The following is a 20,645-nucleotide window of genomic DNA, read 5'->3' as shown; positions in this document are numbered from 1 at the left end:
CAGCCACTGGCCCTAGGGAGGCCTCTAAGATGTCAAAACTGCTGGTGTCTTTGATGTCAGGAGGCACGAAGAGTAACACAGCCCAACCTTTGACATCTGGTAGGAGAAATGGGTACAAGCCATTTTAGATGCCGTCCCTACTGCATATGCATAAGGTCAAGGAAGAGGAGAAGGAGGGAGGGAGCCTTTAGGATAAAACCTCTGGCCAACTGACCTGGCCTTCAGCCCACACTGTATCCCCAGCACCATGCTGCCTCTTGTAGGTCACGATGAAATAGTTGGCTGGTGCACAACAGTAAGAAATACTGATGGCAGTAAGAGGCTGGCCCCTCTTATAGAATGAGATATCAGCTCTCATTCTAGAGGAATAGGATCTTGAGACCTAAATTCAGGTTGGGGGCCTGGGGAAAGAAACCCCAGAAGACATCTGCCTGATTTCCATTTAGGTCTAAGGTAGAGGGAAGAACGACAGGTACCCATGCAGATGTGACTTGGCACCTTCAGAGCAGTCCTGTGGTCCATGTGGGACACTCGGGAGTGAGAAGTTACAGTGAGACCAACAGATTTCTCAAGGTTTATGGGATGGTTCCCAATGCTATCATTTGAATGAAGGCCTTTCCACCCAATGTGTCAGGCAACTTAGCAGAAAAGATAGGCCACGTTTACAAGCAGAAAAGATAGGCCATATTTACCAGCTAACAGTTTTCTAGAGCAAAGGATGGGCATCTAGCATGAAATTATGTTTCTGGGACTATAACAAGATGGCTACCATCTTGAACAAAGCAATCAATGTTAGAGTTGTGAATGTGAAGTTGGGTTCAGATTCTGGCCTATACCCCTAGTTGATGCAGAAGCCCAGTGATTAGCATCGTGGCATGGTGGCAAGCAGAGGTTTGGAGGTAGGGAGCCCTCATGGGTCAGACAACAGGAGTCCAAATCCTGACTCAGTTTCTTTCTAGCCATATGATCTTAGGCAAGTTAATGAACCTTTCTGGGCCTTACGTCCTTACTCAAAAAAATGAGGCTAACTACAGAATCTACCTCAAGTGTTGTTAGGATTACATGAGTTAATATCTGCAGAGTGCTTAGAATAGAAAATAGACACAGTAAGCACCAAATAAACAAGCTATTACTACTGTATGACCTCAACAAATCAATTCACCTCTCTGAGTCACTTTTCCTCAGCTGTAACAGAGTAAGTACTTTCTAAAAGTGGAAGGAAACAACATATGCGGAGATATTCTGAAAAATTAAAGAGCTAGCTGGACTGTAAGATGATACCATTTTTATTATTACAAAGGGGGTTTTTAATTTTGCGCCACACTTCTGTTCAGTAAATGGGAGCCTCCATGTGCATTGTCTCTGGGATGAATATTCTATGATTTCTCTAAATGTCTGACATCTCCTCCAGGACCTCGACCTGCCAAGAGCTTTCGTTCTAACACATCCAGAGGTTATTGGGAGGGGGAATTAATTAATACAAATTTGAAAAGAATATGAACTCCAAGCTAACCCACCTCTTGGAGCAGGAACAAATCTGTGACAAAACAAATCCCTCCCAAAGGTGTAACCCCTATTTTTAACACATTTTCTTTGTCCTCTATACAAATCCAAATCCTTTACAGGCACCAAATATCAGAGAGGGAGAGCTACCGAGCTCAGGCTTTGGATCTGCACTAGATTTTGAAGTCACCGATTTAATAAGAGAGTGACTCTAAGTGGGCCGAGTCCTGGGGACATAGTGTCCTTGATGTGGAAAGGTGATTCTGCTAACCCATCATGGGCAGGCGAGCTTATTCTTCTCATGGAGATGATGATGGATTTGTACCACTTCCTCCACACTTGGGACCACCCCACCCAAGTGATCAAATAGTACACGCCTACAGAAACACCAAGAAACAGTCTGGGTGGAGTCCTCAGTTCTTCCCCAAGAGGGAAGCTGTCTTTTATCCTCTAATGTCGGGGAATGACACACCAGCCCTTCTGCCCTATGCTATTGGGTCACACAAACCAACCCTGGTACAGCGTGAGGAGTGAGGACGCGAGGGTGTAAACACCAGAAGGTGGGGACCACTGGGGGCCGCCTTGGAGACCTGATAGGGTTCCTGGCAGCATTAGTAAGTTCTTAAGTACAAAGGTTCTAGAACAGTATCAGTATTCACTGTAAGCCCTCAGTAGAGTGCTATCACCACGGTGGTGGTGGTGCTATTGCTGTTATTGTTGAGAGCATTGAGGGTTCAGCTGGTGGCCATGAAATGGAAGCACCAGCCAAACTGCCCAAAAAATAATCAGCCCCAGCCCTGACCTCATCAACAACTTGCTCTAACCAGACTACATACATGTTTTTCTCTGCAACTTTATCCCTCAGTTTCGTTACTTTTCAAATGTGGTCCGTGGATCAGTTGGGAAGTGTAAAGATGTACCTATCAGAACATCCAGAATAACTCTTTAGGAGTTTTACTTCTTTCGCATAACAAGAAATCTGAATAAGTGTGGTGTCAAGGGGATGCCTGGGTGGCTCAGTGGTTGAGCATCTGCCTTCAGCTCAGAGGGTGATCCTGGGGTCCTGATTGAGTCACCATCAGGCTCCCTGCAGAGAGCCTGCTTCTCCCTCTGCCTGTATCTCTGCCTCTCTCTGTGTCTCTCATGAATAAATAAATAAAATCTTTAAAAAAAAAAAAAAAGGTGATGCCAAGGTTGGCTCCAGGTCTCAATGTGCCATCAAGGATCAAGACTTCTCATCTCTCCCACCTGCCATTTTTGGTGCAAGAGGGCTAGAGCGGACTTAACCACAACCCAGTGCAAAGGGAGGGGAATGGGGCTGGAGGCACATGGGCTGTCAGAGAACTTTCCTGATATGTCTCTGTAATGTTCCATCTTTTTTCAAAAAAAAAAAATGTTTTAATCCAGGAGGAAAGCTTTTTCCAGAAGCTTCCTAGCTGACTTTCCCTTGCATCTCATTAGCCATATGTCAGTCACATGCCCAGCCCTAGCTGCAAGGGAGACCAGAAAATCATCTGACATATTCTGAGATAGTGGCCTCAGCAGATCCATCCTGGAAGAACAGGGTGAGCCCTGGCTGTTGGGGGACTGACCAAGAGCCTCGGCCGTGCTCCTTCATTCGGGTTCTCTCATTTGAGAAACTTTGCCGTCACTCTTTCTCCCTAGAGCACAAATATGCACGAACCCGGAAAGCTGTGAGCCAAGCAAATCATCTGAAATTGATTAAGTCTTGTTGACCTTAGCATCATCCCGAAATAAAGTGTTGCATAGAACTGAATTCTGCAGATAAGCTTTTTCCAAAAGTGCTGAAGCTTACTGTATTTTCACCATTCTTATGACAATCGCTACTGAAATCCTTTACTTCCATGTCCTATCTGGTAGTGTGTCTGAACATAATTTGACGTGTCCTGAATGGCAGAAAGGCCATTATGGGTACCAATTACCACACTGGGCATAAATCCTCTAATACCCAGAGAGGATCTGTTTGCTCCAATGTCAATGCCGCTATCTCACTCAACCCATTCTAGGAAACATACACTAAACCTCAAAATACCTGCAGCTTCTGTGAAAGTGCCTCTTGCTTTGCTTTTTGCTGTCACTTCTAATTCCCCAGAACTTCTAAGGATAGAACCCACTGCTGCACTGTAATCAAGATTTAGGGCAGCAGGGAAGAGGACCAGGATAAAGCCAAAGGAGTCTGGGCCTTTCCTGCAGGGAGGTAGCAGTAAGGACAGGGCCTCACAGATGGTTTGGAAGCATGGGGCCTGCAACAGAGGACAGGTCTGAGGTGGGAAGGGTTGGGGGGCGGGGGTCGTCACCACTGCTATAAGGGCCCTGGGTACCAGAGGAGTGCAGGTCTAAGGTGAGACCTTGAATTCTGTCCATAGTCCTGGACAGGATGATGACTTAGCACCAGGACATCCTGGATATAGGGGCTTTGGGAACTCGGTTCCTTGTTCGGCAATTGCTTCCAAAGTTTGAAATGACCCCAATACTCTCACTATTCAAGTGGGGGCAGCTTGGAAAGCTTTCAAAGTTGAATCAAACTTTACAATCAACCAGCTGAATCATTCTTTCTAGCTCTCTGGCTTTCGCCTATGAATTTAATTCACCAAGGTTTATAAGCAGGACCCAGATTAGACTTTCTGGCCTTTCTGTGCCTGAGTTTCGTTTCCCAGCTGCATCAAACAGCATCCTTCTTTGCAGGCTGTTTGATTGATGCTCCTGTCTTGGGAGACATGCAAGGTTAGCTTTGGCAGTTCCTTGTGTTCTTGACTCTCCTAGGGTGGAAGTCCTGTCTCAAGACTAAAACCATCTGTGCTTCACATGCTCTAACTGTTGTAAGTGATGTGGGGAAGGCAAAAGGAGATTAAGTCTGTTGTGAGTTCTCACTAGTTAGGGTTGAGCATATGGGTTAGTCATCACTCGACTGGCGTTTTCACACCTGGACTGGTGAAGGAATCTGCTGTCATGCAAGACAAGCACCTGGTCCAGCTGCTACCTCCCGATGCTTTCTCCCTACAAATCAGAGCAGACCAACGTGCATAGGATCAAGGATTTCCTCAGACAGGGCTTAAGCATGGGGTAGCACTTTGCTAACCAAATTGAATTTTGGTTATAAAAATAATGCCATTCGTTAATCATGTAGAGTCAATCTTCATTATACATGGATTCCATATTTTCAAATTGACTTACATGCTAAAATTTATTTGTAACTCCCTAATCAACATTTGTGGAGCTTTTTGCGGTCATTTAAGAAAATGTTCAGAGTGGCAAAAACTTTGAATCACCTGATGCACATGTTCTCAGCCAAGGTCGAACACGCTGGCATTCGACCTTCTTACTCTAGCTCCCATACTAAAATTAGGTGTCCTTCCTGCTGTCCTGGTTAGTGCCACACTTTCACATTTTTACGTGAAAATGGCTCCTAATCAGTGCTGAAATGCTGTCTAGTGTTCCTAAGCACAGAAGTCTATGATGTGCCTCTTAGAGAAAACACATATATTAAATAAGCTTCATTCAGGTATGAGTTGCAGTGCTGTTGGCCGTTAATTCAATGTTCATGAATCCATCATCTATTTTAAATAAGGTAGCTTTAAGGGCGCCTGGGTGGGTCAGTTAATTAAGTGCCTTTAGCTCAGGTCATGACCACAGGGTCTTGGGACGGAGCCCTGCGTTGGGCTCCCTGCTCAGTGGGGAACCTGCTTCTCCCTCTCCTCTCCATTCATGTTCTCTCTCACTATCTCTGTCTCTCTCTCTCAAATAAAATAAACACCTTTAAAATAAATAAATAAATAAATAAATAAATAAATAAATAAATAACAAATAAATAAATAACAAATAAATAAGGTGTCTTTAAACAGACACACATACACAACAAAGTCATATATTGATCTATTATTGAAAGTATTGTGACTAGAGGCTCCAAGGAACTTATCCTGCATTCCCCCAGGAGCAACAATTCATTATTTGCTGACTCTGTGTTCACAGAGACTTTATGGAACATGACTACTGTGAATCATGAGAACTGACTGTATTGTGCGTGTTATATTCTAAACCAAACCCTGATAAAGCCAAACAGGTAGGTACAATTGTTACAGGTTCTTCATGAAAATTATCTCAAATGTTTACCTTGTTCCTGAACTGTTCAAATTTCCAGAAGCTCTCTGAACATAGGCCACCAAGTCTCAAATATGTATTTGTGGTAAAAAAAAAAAAAAAAGGTTTGATTTATTCCTGCTCTAGACCCCTTCAGAATAAATTAAGACCTTTTCTCCTGTTTATCTAGCAAAACTATTAGAAGTACTATAAACAGAGTCCTATCTGTCATATAGAATAAAGTAAGATTATAATTTTTAGTAACTAGAAGGAGATCAAATAAAAGTTCTCAGTCCCTGTGTGCATTGAGAAAATCCCCACAAGCCTTAAGAAAATCACAAATGACTATTGCCATAGACAAAGGAGCTTCAGGGGACGATATTTTCCAATTCCCAATTTTATTATGGCACATCTCCCAGCATTTTCCATGGTAGATGAAAAATCCAGCCAAGGACACAGAGAGAAAGGAGAGGGATGACCTACACTCTCCTCTAAAATTAACCTAGAAATACCTTTAAGAGGTCATTACTCTAAGAAAACAGATTCATGACTTTTTATTATCCACTTTAAAATTTATAGCATCATAGTTGAAGCCCTATTCACTGCGGTAGATTGTACTACAACAGCCTTCCAAGCGCTCCCCCTGCCTTACCTCGCCTCACGCCTTCAACTCTTCACAATTCCAGATTGATGTCAACCATCTAAGCTCCCGAAGTTCTCACAATAAAGTCCAAAATCCACAGCCTGGCAGTCAAGGCCACCTGAAGTTTAGTTTAAATCTGTAACATTTACCTTCCCTACCTCCACTTCCCCAAACACAGCTTCTTCTCCAATCTGGTTGGCTCCCTTTTTCCACGTGTAACTTGTTTCTGCTCACCATAGTGACTGAGTGGCTAAACTGAGACTCTAGAGCTAGACTCTTCTGAGTTCAAATCTTAGCTCAGTCACTTACAATGTAACTTTGGGCAAAAAACCCTCAATGCCTTCATGTTTAAAATAAGGTTAATAAGGACACCTATCTCAGAGATATGTTCTGATAATTAAATGTTGCTATACATGAAAAGTACCTAGCAGTACCCTTGTACATTAAAGGTTATAAATATTAATATAAAAAACAAAACATGGTAGATAGAGTCCCTCTTTCATATGTTTACCTTATGTCCTTGAAATATTGTCCTTCCTATAATCTGTTCTCCTTCTCAACTCCCAAGTGTTACCTTATTTCACAGCTTTGACTGATAGAATAAGTGTCACATGTTGAGGTCAAGGGTGGAGGGAATGAAAAAGGAAGAGTGACAAGGACACTTGTGACACAAGTGACACTTGACAGGCTTCCTGGGGAAAGTGGAAACCGAAGCTCAAATGTCCCACAGTTGGCAAAATTTTTCTGTAAGAGTTAGCACAGCAAATGTTTTAAGCTTTGTGGGCTATTCAGGAGGTATCACAACTATTCAACTCTGCTGTTATAGCACAATGCCACCCATAAAAGGTATGTAATTAAGTGGCTGTGTTCCTTAAAACTTTATTTACAAGAATAGGCAGCAAAACTCAACAGAAATATAAACAACCTGATCCAAAAATGGGCAAAGGACTTGAACAGACATTTCCCCAAAAGAGATATACAACTGGCCATAAAAAGATGCTCAACAAAAGTAATCATTAAGAAAATGCGAATCAAAGCCACAAGATACCACTTTACACATGTTAGGATGGCTATTATTTAAGAAATTAATCTGAAAAACATACAGAAAATAGCAAATATTGGTAACTATGTGGGAAACCCTCATGCATTGCTCGTGGGAATGTAAAATGGTGTAGCCACTGTGGAAAACAGTGCAGTGCTTCCTCGAAAAAAAATTAAACATAGAATTACCATGTGAACAATTCTCCTTCTGAGTATATACCCCCCAAAAATTAAAACAAGGACTGTACACCAATGTTCACAACAGCATTATTCACAATAGCCAAGAGGTGGGAACAACCCAAGTGTCCATCAAGAGGGGAATGGGTAAATAAACCTGTTGTATACACACGATAGAACATGATTCAGTCTTTAAAAAAGGAAGAAGATACCAACATGCTACAAGATGGGTGAACTTCAAGGATGTTATGCTAAGTGAAATAAGCCAGGTACAAAAGGATAAATATTATATTACCCACTAATATAAGGTACCTAGAAAAAGCAAATTCATAAAGATGGCAAGTGGAAGAGTGATTACAAGGTGTTGGGAGGAGGGAGGAATGAAGATTATTATTGAACAGCTACCAATTTTCTGACTGGGAAGATGAAAGAATTCTGAAGATGGAAGATGGTGATAGCCGCACACCAATGGCAAGGGACTTAATGCCACTGAACCGTACACATAAACACGGTTAAAATGGTAAATTTTATATTAGATATATATTTACCATGATAAAAGAAGTACAGAAAATTTAAAAATTTTTTAAAGATGCACAGCATGCCAGATTGTCCACAGGCCATTGTTCGTGAAGAAGCATATGATAGTTAGAATAGGTTAGATTGTGCTGCACTAATAAAGAATCCCAGAGATTTCAGTGACTCAAAAATACAAAAGTTTATTTGTCACTCCTACTATATGCCCAGTGTAATTGGCAGATCAGTTTTGTTCCATGTGGTTGTTACATCTAGAAATGCCACCATTTCTCCATAATGCCTCAGGGACCATGACTGCCAGGAATGGGCAGAGCTAGCGGGTCATACACCAGCAAGTGAATGTTCTGGCCCTGAAGTGACATGTGTTTCTTCTGCTCACAATTCAGTGGCAGTAATTACTGACTCAACTGCAAGGCAGCAGGAAGGTATATCTTCCCATGTGCCTGGAAAGAGAGGAGCACTGGATTGGGGGGGGGGATGTTAGAAGTCACTGTCAGAGTAGATATTTTCTACAAGGTACTAGGAACCCAAGATAATAAATTCCGGAACATACACATCTGGTTATCAGGGCTTATTCTAATTTCTTCAGTGGTTATGATAATGTGTGTTCCATCTTAATAAAAAATAGTGAAAATATTTCTAAGATTATTCACTATAGTGCATAAGAGGAAATTTCAGAAGCTCAGTATAGTGCTTCAGTCCCAGTAAAAATAGAGTATACACAAGGGATTCTATAGGTTACCACCCACCCGAGTAGTTGGAAGGAAGGCTAGTGTCTTAGCAAGTATAATACCTCTGCAATACCAAACACATCTAGTTAGTGAAAAGGAGAAATCATGGCTTTAAAGTTGGAAATGCCTCAGGGAAGCAGGACACCGGTTGGAAGAATGATCTAGCAATCCCTTGCAAATCAGTACAAATCCATACTTAATATTTCCAGAACTCATTGAAAAGCTATCATTAAAAATTAAATCTCCCTGGCCCGGATATAAGACAAACTCTGAAATATGAAATCTTGCTTCCTAAATGATTTTTTTTATTAGACAAATATATTCAGGCATAAGAAATGCTCAGTTCCTTACTTGGTGATATGAAATCCTCTAATTTACCCTCTACCTCTATCTACCCTCTAACTAACCCACATGGTATTACTGCCATCATAATTCAAATAAAAACGCTTCCCTAGTAGCTCCCAGCACCCAGACCTCTCTCTTGTTTATTTAAACTCCACAGAAACTGTCCCTCCAAAGTCCAGTATTTTTAGAGGAAAGCATTTTTAAGCATCATACTAATAATATTTACAATAGAGAATTAAACTATTTAGCACACCCCACTTTTCTAATCATCATCTAGCATTTCCAGCCCCTTCTCATGAGGTCAAGTTTGTGAGGTCTCTTGGAACAGAAACTGCTGAAGCATTATGAAAATGGGGAGTTTGGCCCTGACCTGAGTGGGGGGTTGGGGGGGCTCCTGCCCAACAAGCAAAGGCTCTTTTATTTCTATTTTTTTCTATTTTCTTAAAGAATACTTCCCTTATTTTCATGCTAACCTGAACATATAATCAGACTTCTTCTCACTGGTCTTTTCCAAAATGGAAGGCAAGGAGGAAGGTCAGGGGATGGGATGGGGTTGTTTAAGATCACTCAGAGGAAGACTCAGAGATGGTGGTGTGCTGAATGGTGGGGGAGGGCTCCCCACACGTCTGTCCACTGCACAGGCCTTGAAAACACGTACACAGAAATTAGTCCCTCCATAGCTGTTCTTTTTAACTGCACATTTGGAATTGTAAATTGCTTTTCTCTCCTGCCCCTTTTCCTTCTCCCATGAGTACTGTCCCCTCCTGCCTCCCTCCTAACCTTATATTGTACCAAACTGAAAATAACTGCCTACGTTGCCTTCCAACAAGATCCAAAGGAGAAGTGGCATCACAGAAAGTAGCATCAAGAATCCTCTGTAAGGAAGAGCTGGGGAGAGCACAAGTTCTCATCTCCGGACACCCACATCTGTCAGGGGGCCAATATTCCTACTCAAACAGCAAACTAAGTGACACGCAAACTTGAGGAGGAGAAAGAAGAAAACACATCCTTGCTTCACCTCTAGCGGCATGGAGCACAAGCGTGGTGTGAAGGAGCCATGGTTGGCTCGTTCTGCAGCAAACAAATCACGGTCTCAAAACCCCGACACAGACTCCCTGAGAGGAATCACTGTCATGCATGACTCTACATTTCTCTGGGGCATATGACCAGCCCACCAGCCATCGGTCACCTTGTCTCTACTAGCTCAAAAGTTGGGTAATGTATTACTCTAGAGATGTCATCTGGGCTTTTGAACATTTGAGTTCTTAGCTGAACCGCACTTTGAAATAGCAATGCTTAGAGGAATGAATGGGTAAAGGAGATATTTTATTTCCTGCAGAGAGGGGACGAGTGCAATTATCTCAGCAGGCATCCTTCTTTCTTCCACTTCTTCCCTTTCGAAACTCTGTCATCCAATATGGGGAACTATAAAGAGAATCAATTTGTAAAATGAAGCTAATGGCTGAGTTGACACCTGTGTTTTAAATGGAATGCTGACGCAGATGCTACTGCCTTGATACATGGGGTCTGTCCCCGGGTGATGCTGGCTACATCACCCAAATGTAAGCATCATCTACATTTACAAATAGCAAGGACTTAAGAGGAAAATAACTATTAAAAAAAAAAAAATAAGGGTCCATGCAATTGCCTTTTGGGGCCTACGGTTGGCTTCTCACATTTAAATGGACGCTTGTGATATTTCCCGGAGCTGAATGTTTAGTCACAATGATGGTGATGACAACGATGGCCACGCCATAGCAACAGCATATGGCTTCACTTGGAAAAAACTCTCTCTCCTCTTACGCTAACTTCTAGGTGCCAGATGTTCTACAAGTTTGGTGTGGAGGGCGCTGGGGTGGCTCAGTCCGTTAGGGGTCTGCCTTCGGCTCGGGTCATGATGTAGGGTCCTGGGATCGAGTCCCACATCGGGCTCCCTGCTCGGTGGTGAGTCAGCTTCCCCCTCCCCCTTGCTTGAGCTCATGCTCAATAAATAAATAAATAAATAAATAAATAAATAAATTCTAAAAACAAAAAGCAAAAAAAAAGGTTTAGTGTGAAATCCCCAAGCTTGCTTCTAAACATGTATGGCAGTGCTGGATTTAGACTCCCCAGAAAAGACATGGTCCTGAGAGGTGGACCCCCTGAGTGAGAACGAGAGGGACCACCCAAATGAGGACTGCGAATCCTTCCAAAACACCCATCATGCCCACTGTTTTCCAAAAGCCAAAGTGTATTAGTGATCTATTGCTGCATAACAAAATACCTCAAAACTTAAAGGTTTTAAACAATAAAATTTCTCAGCTTCAGGGATGAGAAGCAGCTTAAACAGGTGATTTACAGTCAAAATGGCAGCTAAAGCTTTTTCTAAAGGTTTCCATGGTCATAGAGGACCTCCTGCCCAGTTGGCTCATTTGCACTTACCTTGGCAACTGGTGCTGGTCGTGGGCAGGAAGTCTTGGGTTCTCTGCACAAGAGCCTCTCCTCAGTCACCTTGAGTGTCCTCGCATCATGGTGATGAGCTACCCCCTGAGAACATCCAAGAGAACAAGATGAAACAGTAATGCTCAGAAGTTACACATCATCATTTCTGGAACATTCCATGTGTCAGAAGCCAATAACTAAGTCCGCCCACATGCAAGGGGAGGGTAAGTTAAGACACCAGGGGAATTAGGCAGCACATCTTGAAAGGAGGAATGTTGGAGGATTCATGGACATATTTTAAAACCACCACATAAACTCACATAGTCCTGACATAAATAACCTGCAAACGGAACTTCCTGTGTTCAGCAAAATGATCTTACTTTTTTTAAAAAAATGCACATCTATTGAGCATTTTATAGGCTTGCCTTGAAAGTGATAAAATAGCTTGGTCACAGCCATTCTTCACATGTGGCATACTTATTGCTTTCAAAATACAGAGCTCAAATAGGAGCCCTTTACAAATGAAAGCATTTGTAGGACAATAGCTCAACAGGCCAGACATCAGGCTGTCCCCTCGTGACCCCAGGCCTGCCCTTGCGCACAGGGCTGTAGGATGCTCAGGTGGGATGCTTGTATGGTTTCTATCTCCCGGCTGATGTGCTCATTACATAATTTCCCAAAAGAATCAGGGAGAGACATATGATGGATGCTGTTGTTTGAAATGTGGAAACAGGTAAAGTCACACGGGAATACCATTTAAGGTCATACAGCAAAACTATCAGTCATGAAATGGGGAAATGTTGTAAGCCTAACGCTTTAAACACGAAAAGATAAGCTTATTATTGGCAAGGTTTTGTAGTCATTGGGTTTTTTTAATCCAATCAGATACACAGGGAAATATAAGTGCACCTAGAACTGCCCAGAGAGGGTTGCAGGGGCCCAAGGAGTCTTCCTTATGAGTAGGGTAGAAGGGAAAAAATGGAAAACAGGCTGTCCCGGTGCTCACAACCCTTTAGCCATATACACACTCTGCTGAGGATTCACTCCAATGTGAAAATTAGAAATCTTCTGTCCAGCAATCAAAAGTGAATTGTTGGGATGCCTGGTGGCTCAGTGGTTGAGCATCTGCCTTCAGCCCAAGGCGTGATCCCGGGGTTCTGGGATTGAGTCCCACATCGGGCTCCCCACAGGGAGCCTGCTTCTCCCTCTGCCTGTGTCTCTTCTTCTCTCTGTCTCTCATGAATAAATAAATAAAATCTTTTAAAAAGAAAAAAGTGAAATGCTTGTGTTCAGCCACCCCAGGTATGCCAGACAAATGAAAAGTAATCCAGTGTCACTTTGCTGCCCATGGCAAAACTACTAACTGCATCCTCAACCAACAACAAAGATGTTCATCAAGGTAAGGCTGTCCCAAGCCAGCAGGTAAAAGTAAAGGAAAAAAAATAAGTTCCGAAATGTAGTTTAGAAGGAAACTGCTACCTGAATCAATCAATCAATCAATCAATAAAAATCCACTCTGAACAGAGAAAAGCACCAAAAGGTGGGGCACAAAGTCTTGAAAAACAGACTGGTTTCAAGGTTCAAGGATTCAAACCATTTGATTGTGATCCTATAGAAGTACCAGTAAAGAACTTTCTGATCTCTCCCCCACAATAGTCTGCCTATTGCATTTCAACCACCAACTACTTTGTTCTTTTCAGTGTTTTTATTCCTCCAATATGACTATGATTTACATGTGCATGCATCTTCCTAAATATATTCTGGGGGTTAAAAAGACATCATCACCACAGCTACAAATCAGATTCAAGGCCACTCCTTTCACTCCGTGTATAAAGGAAAGAGCATGAAACATGAGCAAAGGGTCACTAACCCTTATGAATCCAGAAGCCAAATAAACAGAAGGAATTTAATGTCAGTTGGAAATAACAGAATATTAAATCAACCATAACAGCATATATTATAAAGTTATAAATATATACGCAGTAACTTCTAGAAAAGAGCTACTATAATTTACATTTTATTACACAAATGCTTATTTCAAAATCGCTGAGCTGAAACTAAATCAGCTCTTCAATATGGCTAAGTGGTTGTTCTCGGTTTGGGGTGAAATTTTGTTATAAGAACAAGTATAAATATTTCAATGCATTTTCTTTAATTGCATGGGTCCCCTAACCAAGAAGGATTTAAAGAATTGGTGCAATACACTGACAATTTACCTGCAGTAAGCCTTCAAGAAAATGTTAGGAGTTTGGTAAAAGAGTCTTAAGTATTAGAATTTTGAAGTGTTTTCAGAAGACCCAGTTTAGATCTGGGATAACATCCAGAACCAGAGCACCACTCTCCACTAGCCACATCAAGAAAAGGGCATAAAGTCAGGGCAAAGGCAGCAAGACCCCACACGGGGCACATTCTCAGAGGGAGGACACATGTACAGAAGTTAAGAACACAGTCTTTTCAGGAAGATGAACTGAGAAGTCAGCTTGCACAAAGACTAGTTTATCTTCTAATCTTAATTTCTTCATCTGCAACATGGGACCATTGGCAAAACCACCCTTCTAAGGATACCCAAGGTGTCCATACAACCAACCGAATTAGATGGGCACTTCTGCAGGCTGGATCTCTCAGCTTCATTCAACATAGCTAAGACTGTCTCCTTTTGGGAACAACTTCCCCCCAACCTTTGTAGAAAGGAGGTATTATCCTGTCTCCATATTCCTACTTTGCTTCCCAGTGGGATGAGCCGGTCTTTCCTGTAAGTATATAACTTCCATTGGAGCACACTTACTGGGAAGCAAGGGCACCAGTGTAAAAGGCAACCTCTCATGCATGCCACAGTCCCCTGACACCTATGGCAGCTCCCAAGTGAAATACACGCTTCCCAGTGCTAGTGCCCAAGTGCTAAACCTCTCACCCCCACCTCTATCCCCAGGCAGGGCCTCTGCACAGGAAAGATGCCCACCACTGGTTCTTCTTCTTTGCTCTTCCTCTTTCCTCCTCTCTCCACTCATCCCTGGTACTTTTTCTCTCCCCTACCCTCTGCATTTGACATTTGACTAGATGGTTGAGGTAGGACTGCGGTTTGTTTGTTGTAAGTTTTGCTAAAGCCAGAAATCAAGGGTATCTTCTTGATTCCTCCTCATTTTTATCCCAGGCCACAATCAATCAACACACACTTGTGCTCATTCTGTGTTTATACTAATCTTGACTCCAACCACCCCTCTTGATCTCCACAGCTACCACCCCCCTCCCACCATCACCATCATCATACTCATTGAACCATGGAAATAGATCCTGTGATGGTTAATTTTATGTCAGCTTAGTAGGCTATAGTGCCCAGATGTTTGGTCAGACACTGGGTCTAAATGTTGCCATGAAGATGTTTTTTATACATAATTAACATTTAAATCACTAGACTTTGCCTAAAGCACGTTACCCTCCATAGCGCAGGTGGGCCTCTCCAGACAATTGAAGGCCTTCAGCGGAAAGGCTGAGGTCCCCAGAGAAGAAGGAATTTGGATGCGCTGCGACATCAGCTCTTGCTGGGATTTCCAACCCACAGGTCTGCTCTGCAAGTTTCAGACTCTCTAGCCCATACCATCACCGATCCATTTCTAAAAATTAATCTGTTTGTGCCCAGATGGATATTCATATCCTATTGCTTCTCTCTCTCCAGATAACCCTGACTAGCCTGACACAGTCCCCGAAATGGCTTCCTCGCCCCAGCTTTCCTACCCATCTCTACATGGTAGGCAAAATGCCCATTCTCAAAGCACATATTACATTACATATGTCATTTTTTTCAGTTTAAAACAGATCTGTGGCTTCCCATTGCACTTAGAAAAAAAAATACGGAATCCTTCAAAGGCCCTGCAAATCTCAACATAATCTGATCTATCCTCTGGACATTCATCTCAACATCTGGCCACCTGAGGTACTCCAGATGGGCCTTTTCTTCTGTTTCTCAAATGTGCTGTGCTCCTTCTTATCTCAGAAGCGTTCCCCTCTGCCCGGAGCTCACTTCCTAACCCTCCTCATGGAGCTTCCTCTAAATTATCCTCAACTGGCATTCCTCCCTGACCCCCAGAAATAATAATGACAGCTAAAGGTCTACCCTGTGCCTGTCCTAATCACCTTGCATATACGAATTCATTTAATCCTTACAAAAACTCCACTAAGAAGATATTACTAGTATCACCGTTTTCCAGATGAAGAAAGTGAGGCACCAAAAGTTTAATAATGTGTGCCCAAAACACACAGGTGAGCTGGGATTTGAATCCAGACATTGGCTCCAGAGTCTGTGAACCTCACCAGTGGGATAATCTTCCCCTGGGCAAAATCATGCTTTTATTTTCCCTCATAATTACAATTATTTATTGTAATTCATAGCAGGTATGTACAATGTTTGATCAATTTCTACCTCCCACCACTATCCTATCAAGTAACATGAGGTCAGAGACCCTACTTATTTTTTTTTATTTTTTTATTGGTGTTCAATTTGCCAACATATAGCATAACACCCAGTGCTCATCCCACCAAGTGCCCCCCCTCAGTGCCCATCACCTAGTCACCCCAACCCCCCATCTACCTCCCTTTCTACTACCTCTTGTTCATTTCCCAGAGTTAGGTGTCTCTCATGTCTTGTCACCCTCACTGATATTTTCACTCATTTTCTCTCCTTTCCCCTTTATTCCCTTTCACTAATTTTTATATTCCCCAAATGAATGAAACCATATAATGTTTGTCCTTTTCTGATTGAATTATTTCACTCAGCACCATACCGTCCAGTTCCATCCACGTCGAAGCAAATGGTGAGAGACCCTACTTATTTGTTCACTTGTGTACCCACTTCAGTGTTTAGGATATATTTGCTCTCAGTTAATATTTGTGGTTGCATATCTTCATCCTTCCTTTCCCTAGCTTGTCATTTATAGGTAGCAAATCATCAAAACTCATCCTCAGCACTTGCAATCAGAGAGGGATAATAGTGGGGGTCCAGATGAAGAATTGTACTAAAATCCTCACTATCTGACCTTGGCTCTGTTTTTGTGTCAGCTGTGCTCAATGCATGGAACGGATTCCATAGCAACACAGACATCTGTGGGATAAGATTTGAAAATTCCCTAACCCTCAAAATTTTGCCCACCATCTACTTGAAATACAAGCATTAGAGATGCTATTGCTTATCATCTCTCATTAGAACTCAAATAGCACCTGGAAGCTGAGCGCTGGCAGTCATTATTAGTTAATATCCCAGGTAGGATCATAGGACAGATAGCCCCCTGGTAATGCAACACTGTATAGGGGTCTCCACACCAGATGGGCCTGGGACCTGGAGCTGGGTCACCAGAAGTAGAGAGGAAGAGAACTCTAAGTAGAGCTGAGAGGACTCAAAGCTAATTGTGCCTTCACCACAATGTTCAGGTGCTGCCAAGTAGGCCCAACAAGCGCTGCCTTGATAAGTGTTATAAATGTTTCCTAGGGTTTACAGAAAATCTCTAATTTTTAGTTTCATCTGATACCGTATCCATGCAACAAGGAAGCCACCCAATTTAAAAAGTGAGAAATTTAGTTAATCAAGGAGTTGTTTTTGCCTTCGAGACACCAAACTGGTTTAGCTGATTCTTCACTGATTTAATGACAAGTGCTGGGTCATGGAGCTGCAATCCAATTAAACATTGTTTCTTTCTGCCTCCCCCCTACTGAGGACACTGGAAGACTATTCAATACGTATTAGGTTTAAATTGGGAAAATTTGGATGATAGCCATTTAAAAAAAATTCAAAAGAAATTAGGTATTCTCTTCCCACTTCTCAAATTTGTACCATCCCCTTTAAATGGTACTATGCTAACATTTCAAGACAGACACTTACTTACACTTATAAACTTACTTTACATTCAAACTGTTTCAGGAAGGAAGTATTGACCTTGTAATGACTAAACGGATGCCCTTTTAGAGAAAGGGGAAGAGCCCAATTTGTTTTCAGAATAGTGTCAGAGTCCTGAACCCACCCTATAATCCTAGAAACACAAGTAGTTAAAATTCTTTGAGGTTTAATTTAGATGGAAAGTCATATACAATTAGGTTGTACTTACTAATGGGTAAAATAGGGCAAGAAGCTGTCTCCAAGAATCTTCTAGGAATGTCGTAGTAGTAGATGACTCAATGTCGTAGCAATTGTTTTTAATATGGGGACAAGCCTTCAAAAAGTGAGATTTTGATTACCTTTCCTTAACACAACAATCATAGTTCAGTAAAAAGAAGTCTAGATGTGTTGTCAGACCTGGCTTCTTGGTCCAATCCAATCAACTCTGGCTGGGTGATCTTGGAATCATCCCTATATTTCTCAAAAGTTCAAGGGGGAGAATTTTAGGAAGTAAAGGGATGATTAGCAGACACACTTATTTGACTACTTTTATAGAGCAGAACAATAAAATGTTCCTCATTCTAGTTCCATGTGCAAAATTTCCAAGATGAAACACAATACTTCAAAATTACACCCAGGCCACCAGGGAAAGTACCATGAGACTTTCAGAGAAGAACACCCAACACAACTGATCCTCCAAACCCTGCTGCCCGCATCACCGTTCTGATTGGACTCACTGGCCAAATCAGCTTGTTTAAATCACCACTTCCATTGCTCTGCACGCTAGAACAAAAAGTAACTTTGCAAAAAAATAAGGTTTAATTTCTTCCCTGTGGTGTTCAGCTGCCTAACCGTCCTCCTTATTCACTAAATGTTGGGATCGCTTTTACTATTTTTGTTAGCTAACATTTATTGAGTGACTACTGTGTGGCTGGCACAATGCTAAGTACTTTGCATTCAGGCTTCTCCAAGGAAAAGATCATTTAGATTCAATATACAGAGCAGGACTTTATGTTATAGTGGCTATCGATTAAATTTATTGAGAATAAAAGAAAATAAAGACAGAGCGATTCGTGATCATATTTTTTCCCTAAGCTTTCTTTAAGCCATAATCTATCAATCAATCTTTCTATGATTCCAGATTGAAATTAAAGAGAAAAAATGTTTAAATATGTTAAACACATAATAATTTTGGGAACTTCATATGAAATTTTCATGTGGTAAAATCTCCCAATACAGTTGTAGGAGGTGAGATTCCACATTAAAATATACCGAGTGACAGAACAGCTTTGAATATTGGAAGCATTTATGTTACAGATTGGCATTAAAACTTGGGTGACTGACTGATCCTGAAGTTCTCATCAAGAGTTCCAGAAGGTTTCTATGAAGTTTCCTAGGCTGAGAAACTTTTAGGATTTTAAAACAGAATTTGTTGTCTCATCATTTTCCCTGACAATCTTCTTACATGCTGTTTCCAAATAGATGAACAAATCATTTCACACAATGGCAAATGGCGAAGTTGTACTTCTGGAAAGATACAAACATCAATTTCACAAGTATTTGATTTAAAAAAAAAAAATCCGTTATTGGTGTGTCGGAGCCACTGCGGCCAAGTCCCGACCTGACCCCACCACCACCTGCAGCCCGACATGCACTCCCGATTCCTTTTGGTTCTAAGTCCAAAATGGCAATTCTCAAGGATCAGCTGACTCAGAATCTTCTTAAGGAAGACCATATCCCCCAGAATAAGATTACAGTTGTTGAGGTTGGTGCTGTTGGCTTGGCCTGTGCCATGCCATCAGTATCTTAATGAAGGACTTGGCAGGTGAACTCGCTCTTGTTGATGTCATGGAAGACAAATTGAAGGGAGAGATGATGGATCTCCAGCACGGCAGCCTTTTCCTTAGAACACTAAAAATTGTCTCTTGCAAGGACTATAACGTGACTGCAAACTCCAAGCTGGTTATTATCACGGCTGGGCCACGTCAGCAAGAGGGAGAAAGTTGTCTTAATTTGGCCCAGCATAACGTGAACATCTTTAAGTTCATCATTCCTAATATTGTCAAATACAGCCCAAATTGCAAGTTGCTTGTTGTTTCCAGTCCAGTGGATATCTTGACCTATGTGGCTTGGAAGATAAGTGGCTTTCCCAAAACCCACGTTTTTGGAAGTGGTTGCAATCTGGATTCAGCCCGGTTCCGTTACCTAATGGGGGAAAGGCTGGGAGTTCACCCATTAAGCTGTCATGGGTGGGTCCTTGGAGAGCATGGAGACGCCAGTGTGCCTGTACGGAGTGGAGGAAATGTTGCTGGTGTCTCTCTGAAGAATCCGCACCCTGACTTAGCCACTGATGCAGATAAGGAACAGTGGAAAGAGGGTCACAAACAGGTGGTTGACAGTGCCTACGAGGTGATCAAACTGAAAGGCTACACTTCCTGGCCCATTGGACTGTCCGTGGCATATTCGGCAGAAAGGATAATGAAGAATCTTAGGTGGGTGCATCCAATTTCCACCACGATTAAGGGTCTCTATGGAATAAAAGAGGACGTCTTCCTTAGTGTTCCTTGCATCTTGGGACAGAATGGAATCTCTGATGTCGTGAAGGGGACTCTGACTCCTGAGGAAGAGGCCCGTTTGAAGAAGAGTGCAGATACACTTTGGGGGATCCAAAAGGAGCTGCAGTTTTAAAATTTTCTAATGTACCGCATCACTGTCTAGACTACAAGATTTTAGTTGGAGGCTGTGCATGTTATCCTTATTATCTGACCTGTTACTCAAGTAGTAATATTAAAATGACCTAAGAAAAACATGAGTTTCCTAAAGTTATAAATGGGAGTGGTTCACAAAACCCTGGAGCTATATCCTGATGCTGAATGATATGTGTCTTGGGGAGTCCTAAATTGGTTAACATAACATAGTTCTACCCTCTTGGAGGCACCACTGCCAATGTCATGTATGCTGCAGTTCCCCTCAAGCCAGATGTGTATTTACTTGTTCTGTACCTTCTGATTCCTTCACCCCAACACTCAACATGCCTGGTCCATCTTTTTTTTCTTCAGTCACATCCTGGGATCCAATGTATAAATTCAATATTGGGGCCGCCCTGGTGGCTCAGCGGTTTAGCGCTGCCTTCAGCCCAGGGCCTGATCCTGGAGACCTGGGATCGAGTCCCATGTCGGGCTCCCTGCACGGAGCCTGCTTCTCCCTCTGTCTGTGTCTCTACCTCTTTCTCTCTCCCTGTCTCTCATGAATAAATAATAAAATCTTTAAAAAAAATCCATCCTTCTAA

General features: G+C 42.1%; 1 protein-coding gene across 1 annotated transcript; it reads left to right on the top strand.

Moving 5' to 3' along the window:
- Window positions 1-19,005: 19,005 nt before the first annotated feature.
- Window positions 19,006-20,075, top strand: LOC112678754 (L-lactate dehydrogenase A chain-like). Its single transcript, XM_035704632.2, is given in 2 exon segments — window positions 19,006-19,148; window positions 19,151-20,075. Coding segments are annotated over 2 exon segments (1,002 nt in total). The 5' UTR covers window positions 19,006-19,040; the 3' UTR covers window positions 20,045-20,075.
- The last annotated feature ends 570 nt before the right edge of the window (window positions 20,076-20,645 follow it).

Source organism: Canis lupus, chromosome 22, assembly GCF_003254725.2.
Source record: "Canis lupus dingo isolate Sandy chromosome 22, ASM325472v2, whole genome shotgun sequence".
NCBI lineage: Eukaryota > Metazoa > Chordata > Mammalia > Carnivora > Canidae > Canis > Canis lupus.
Note: the sequence above shows the minus strand (reverse complement) of the source record. Positions and strands in the feature narration are given on the sequence as shown.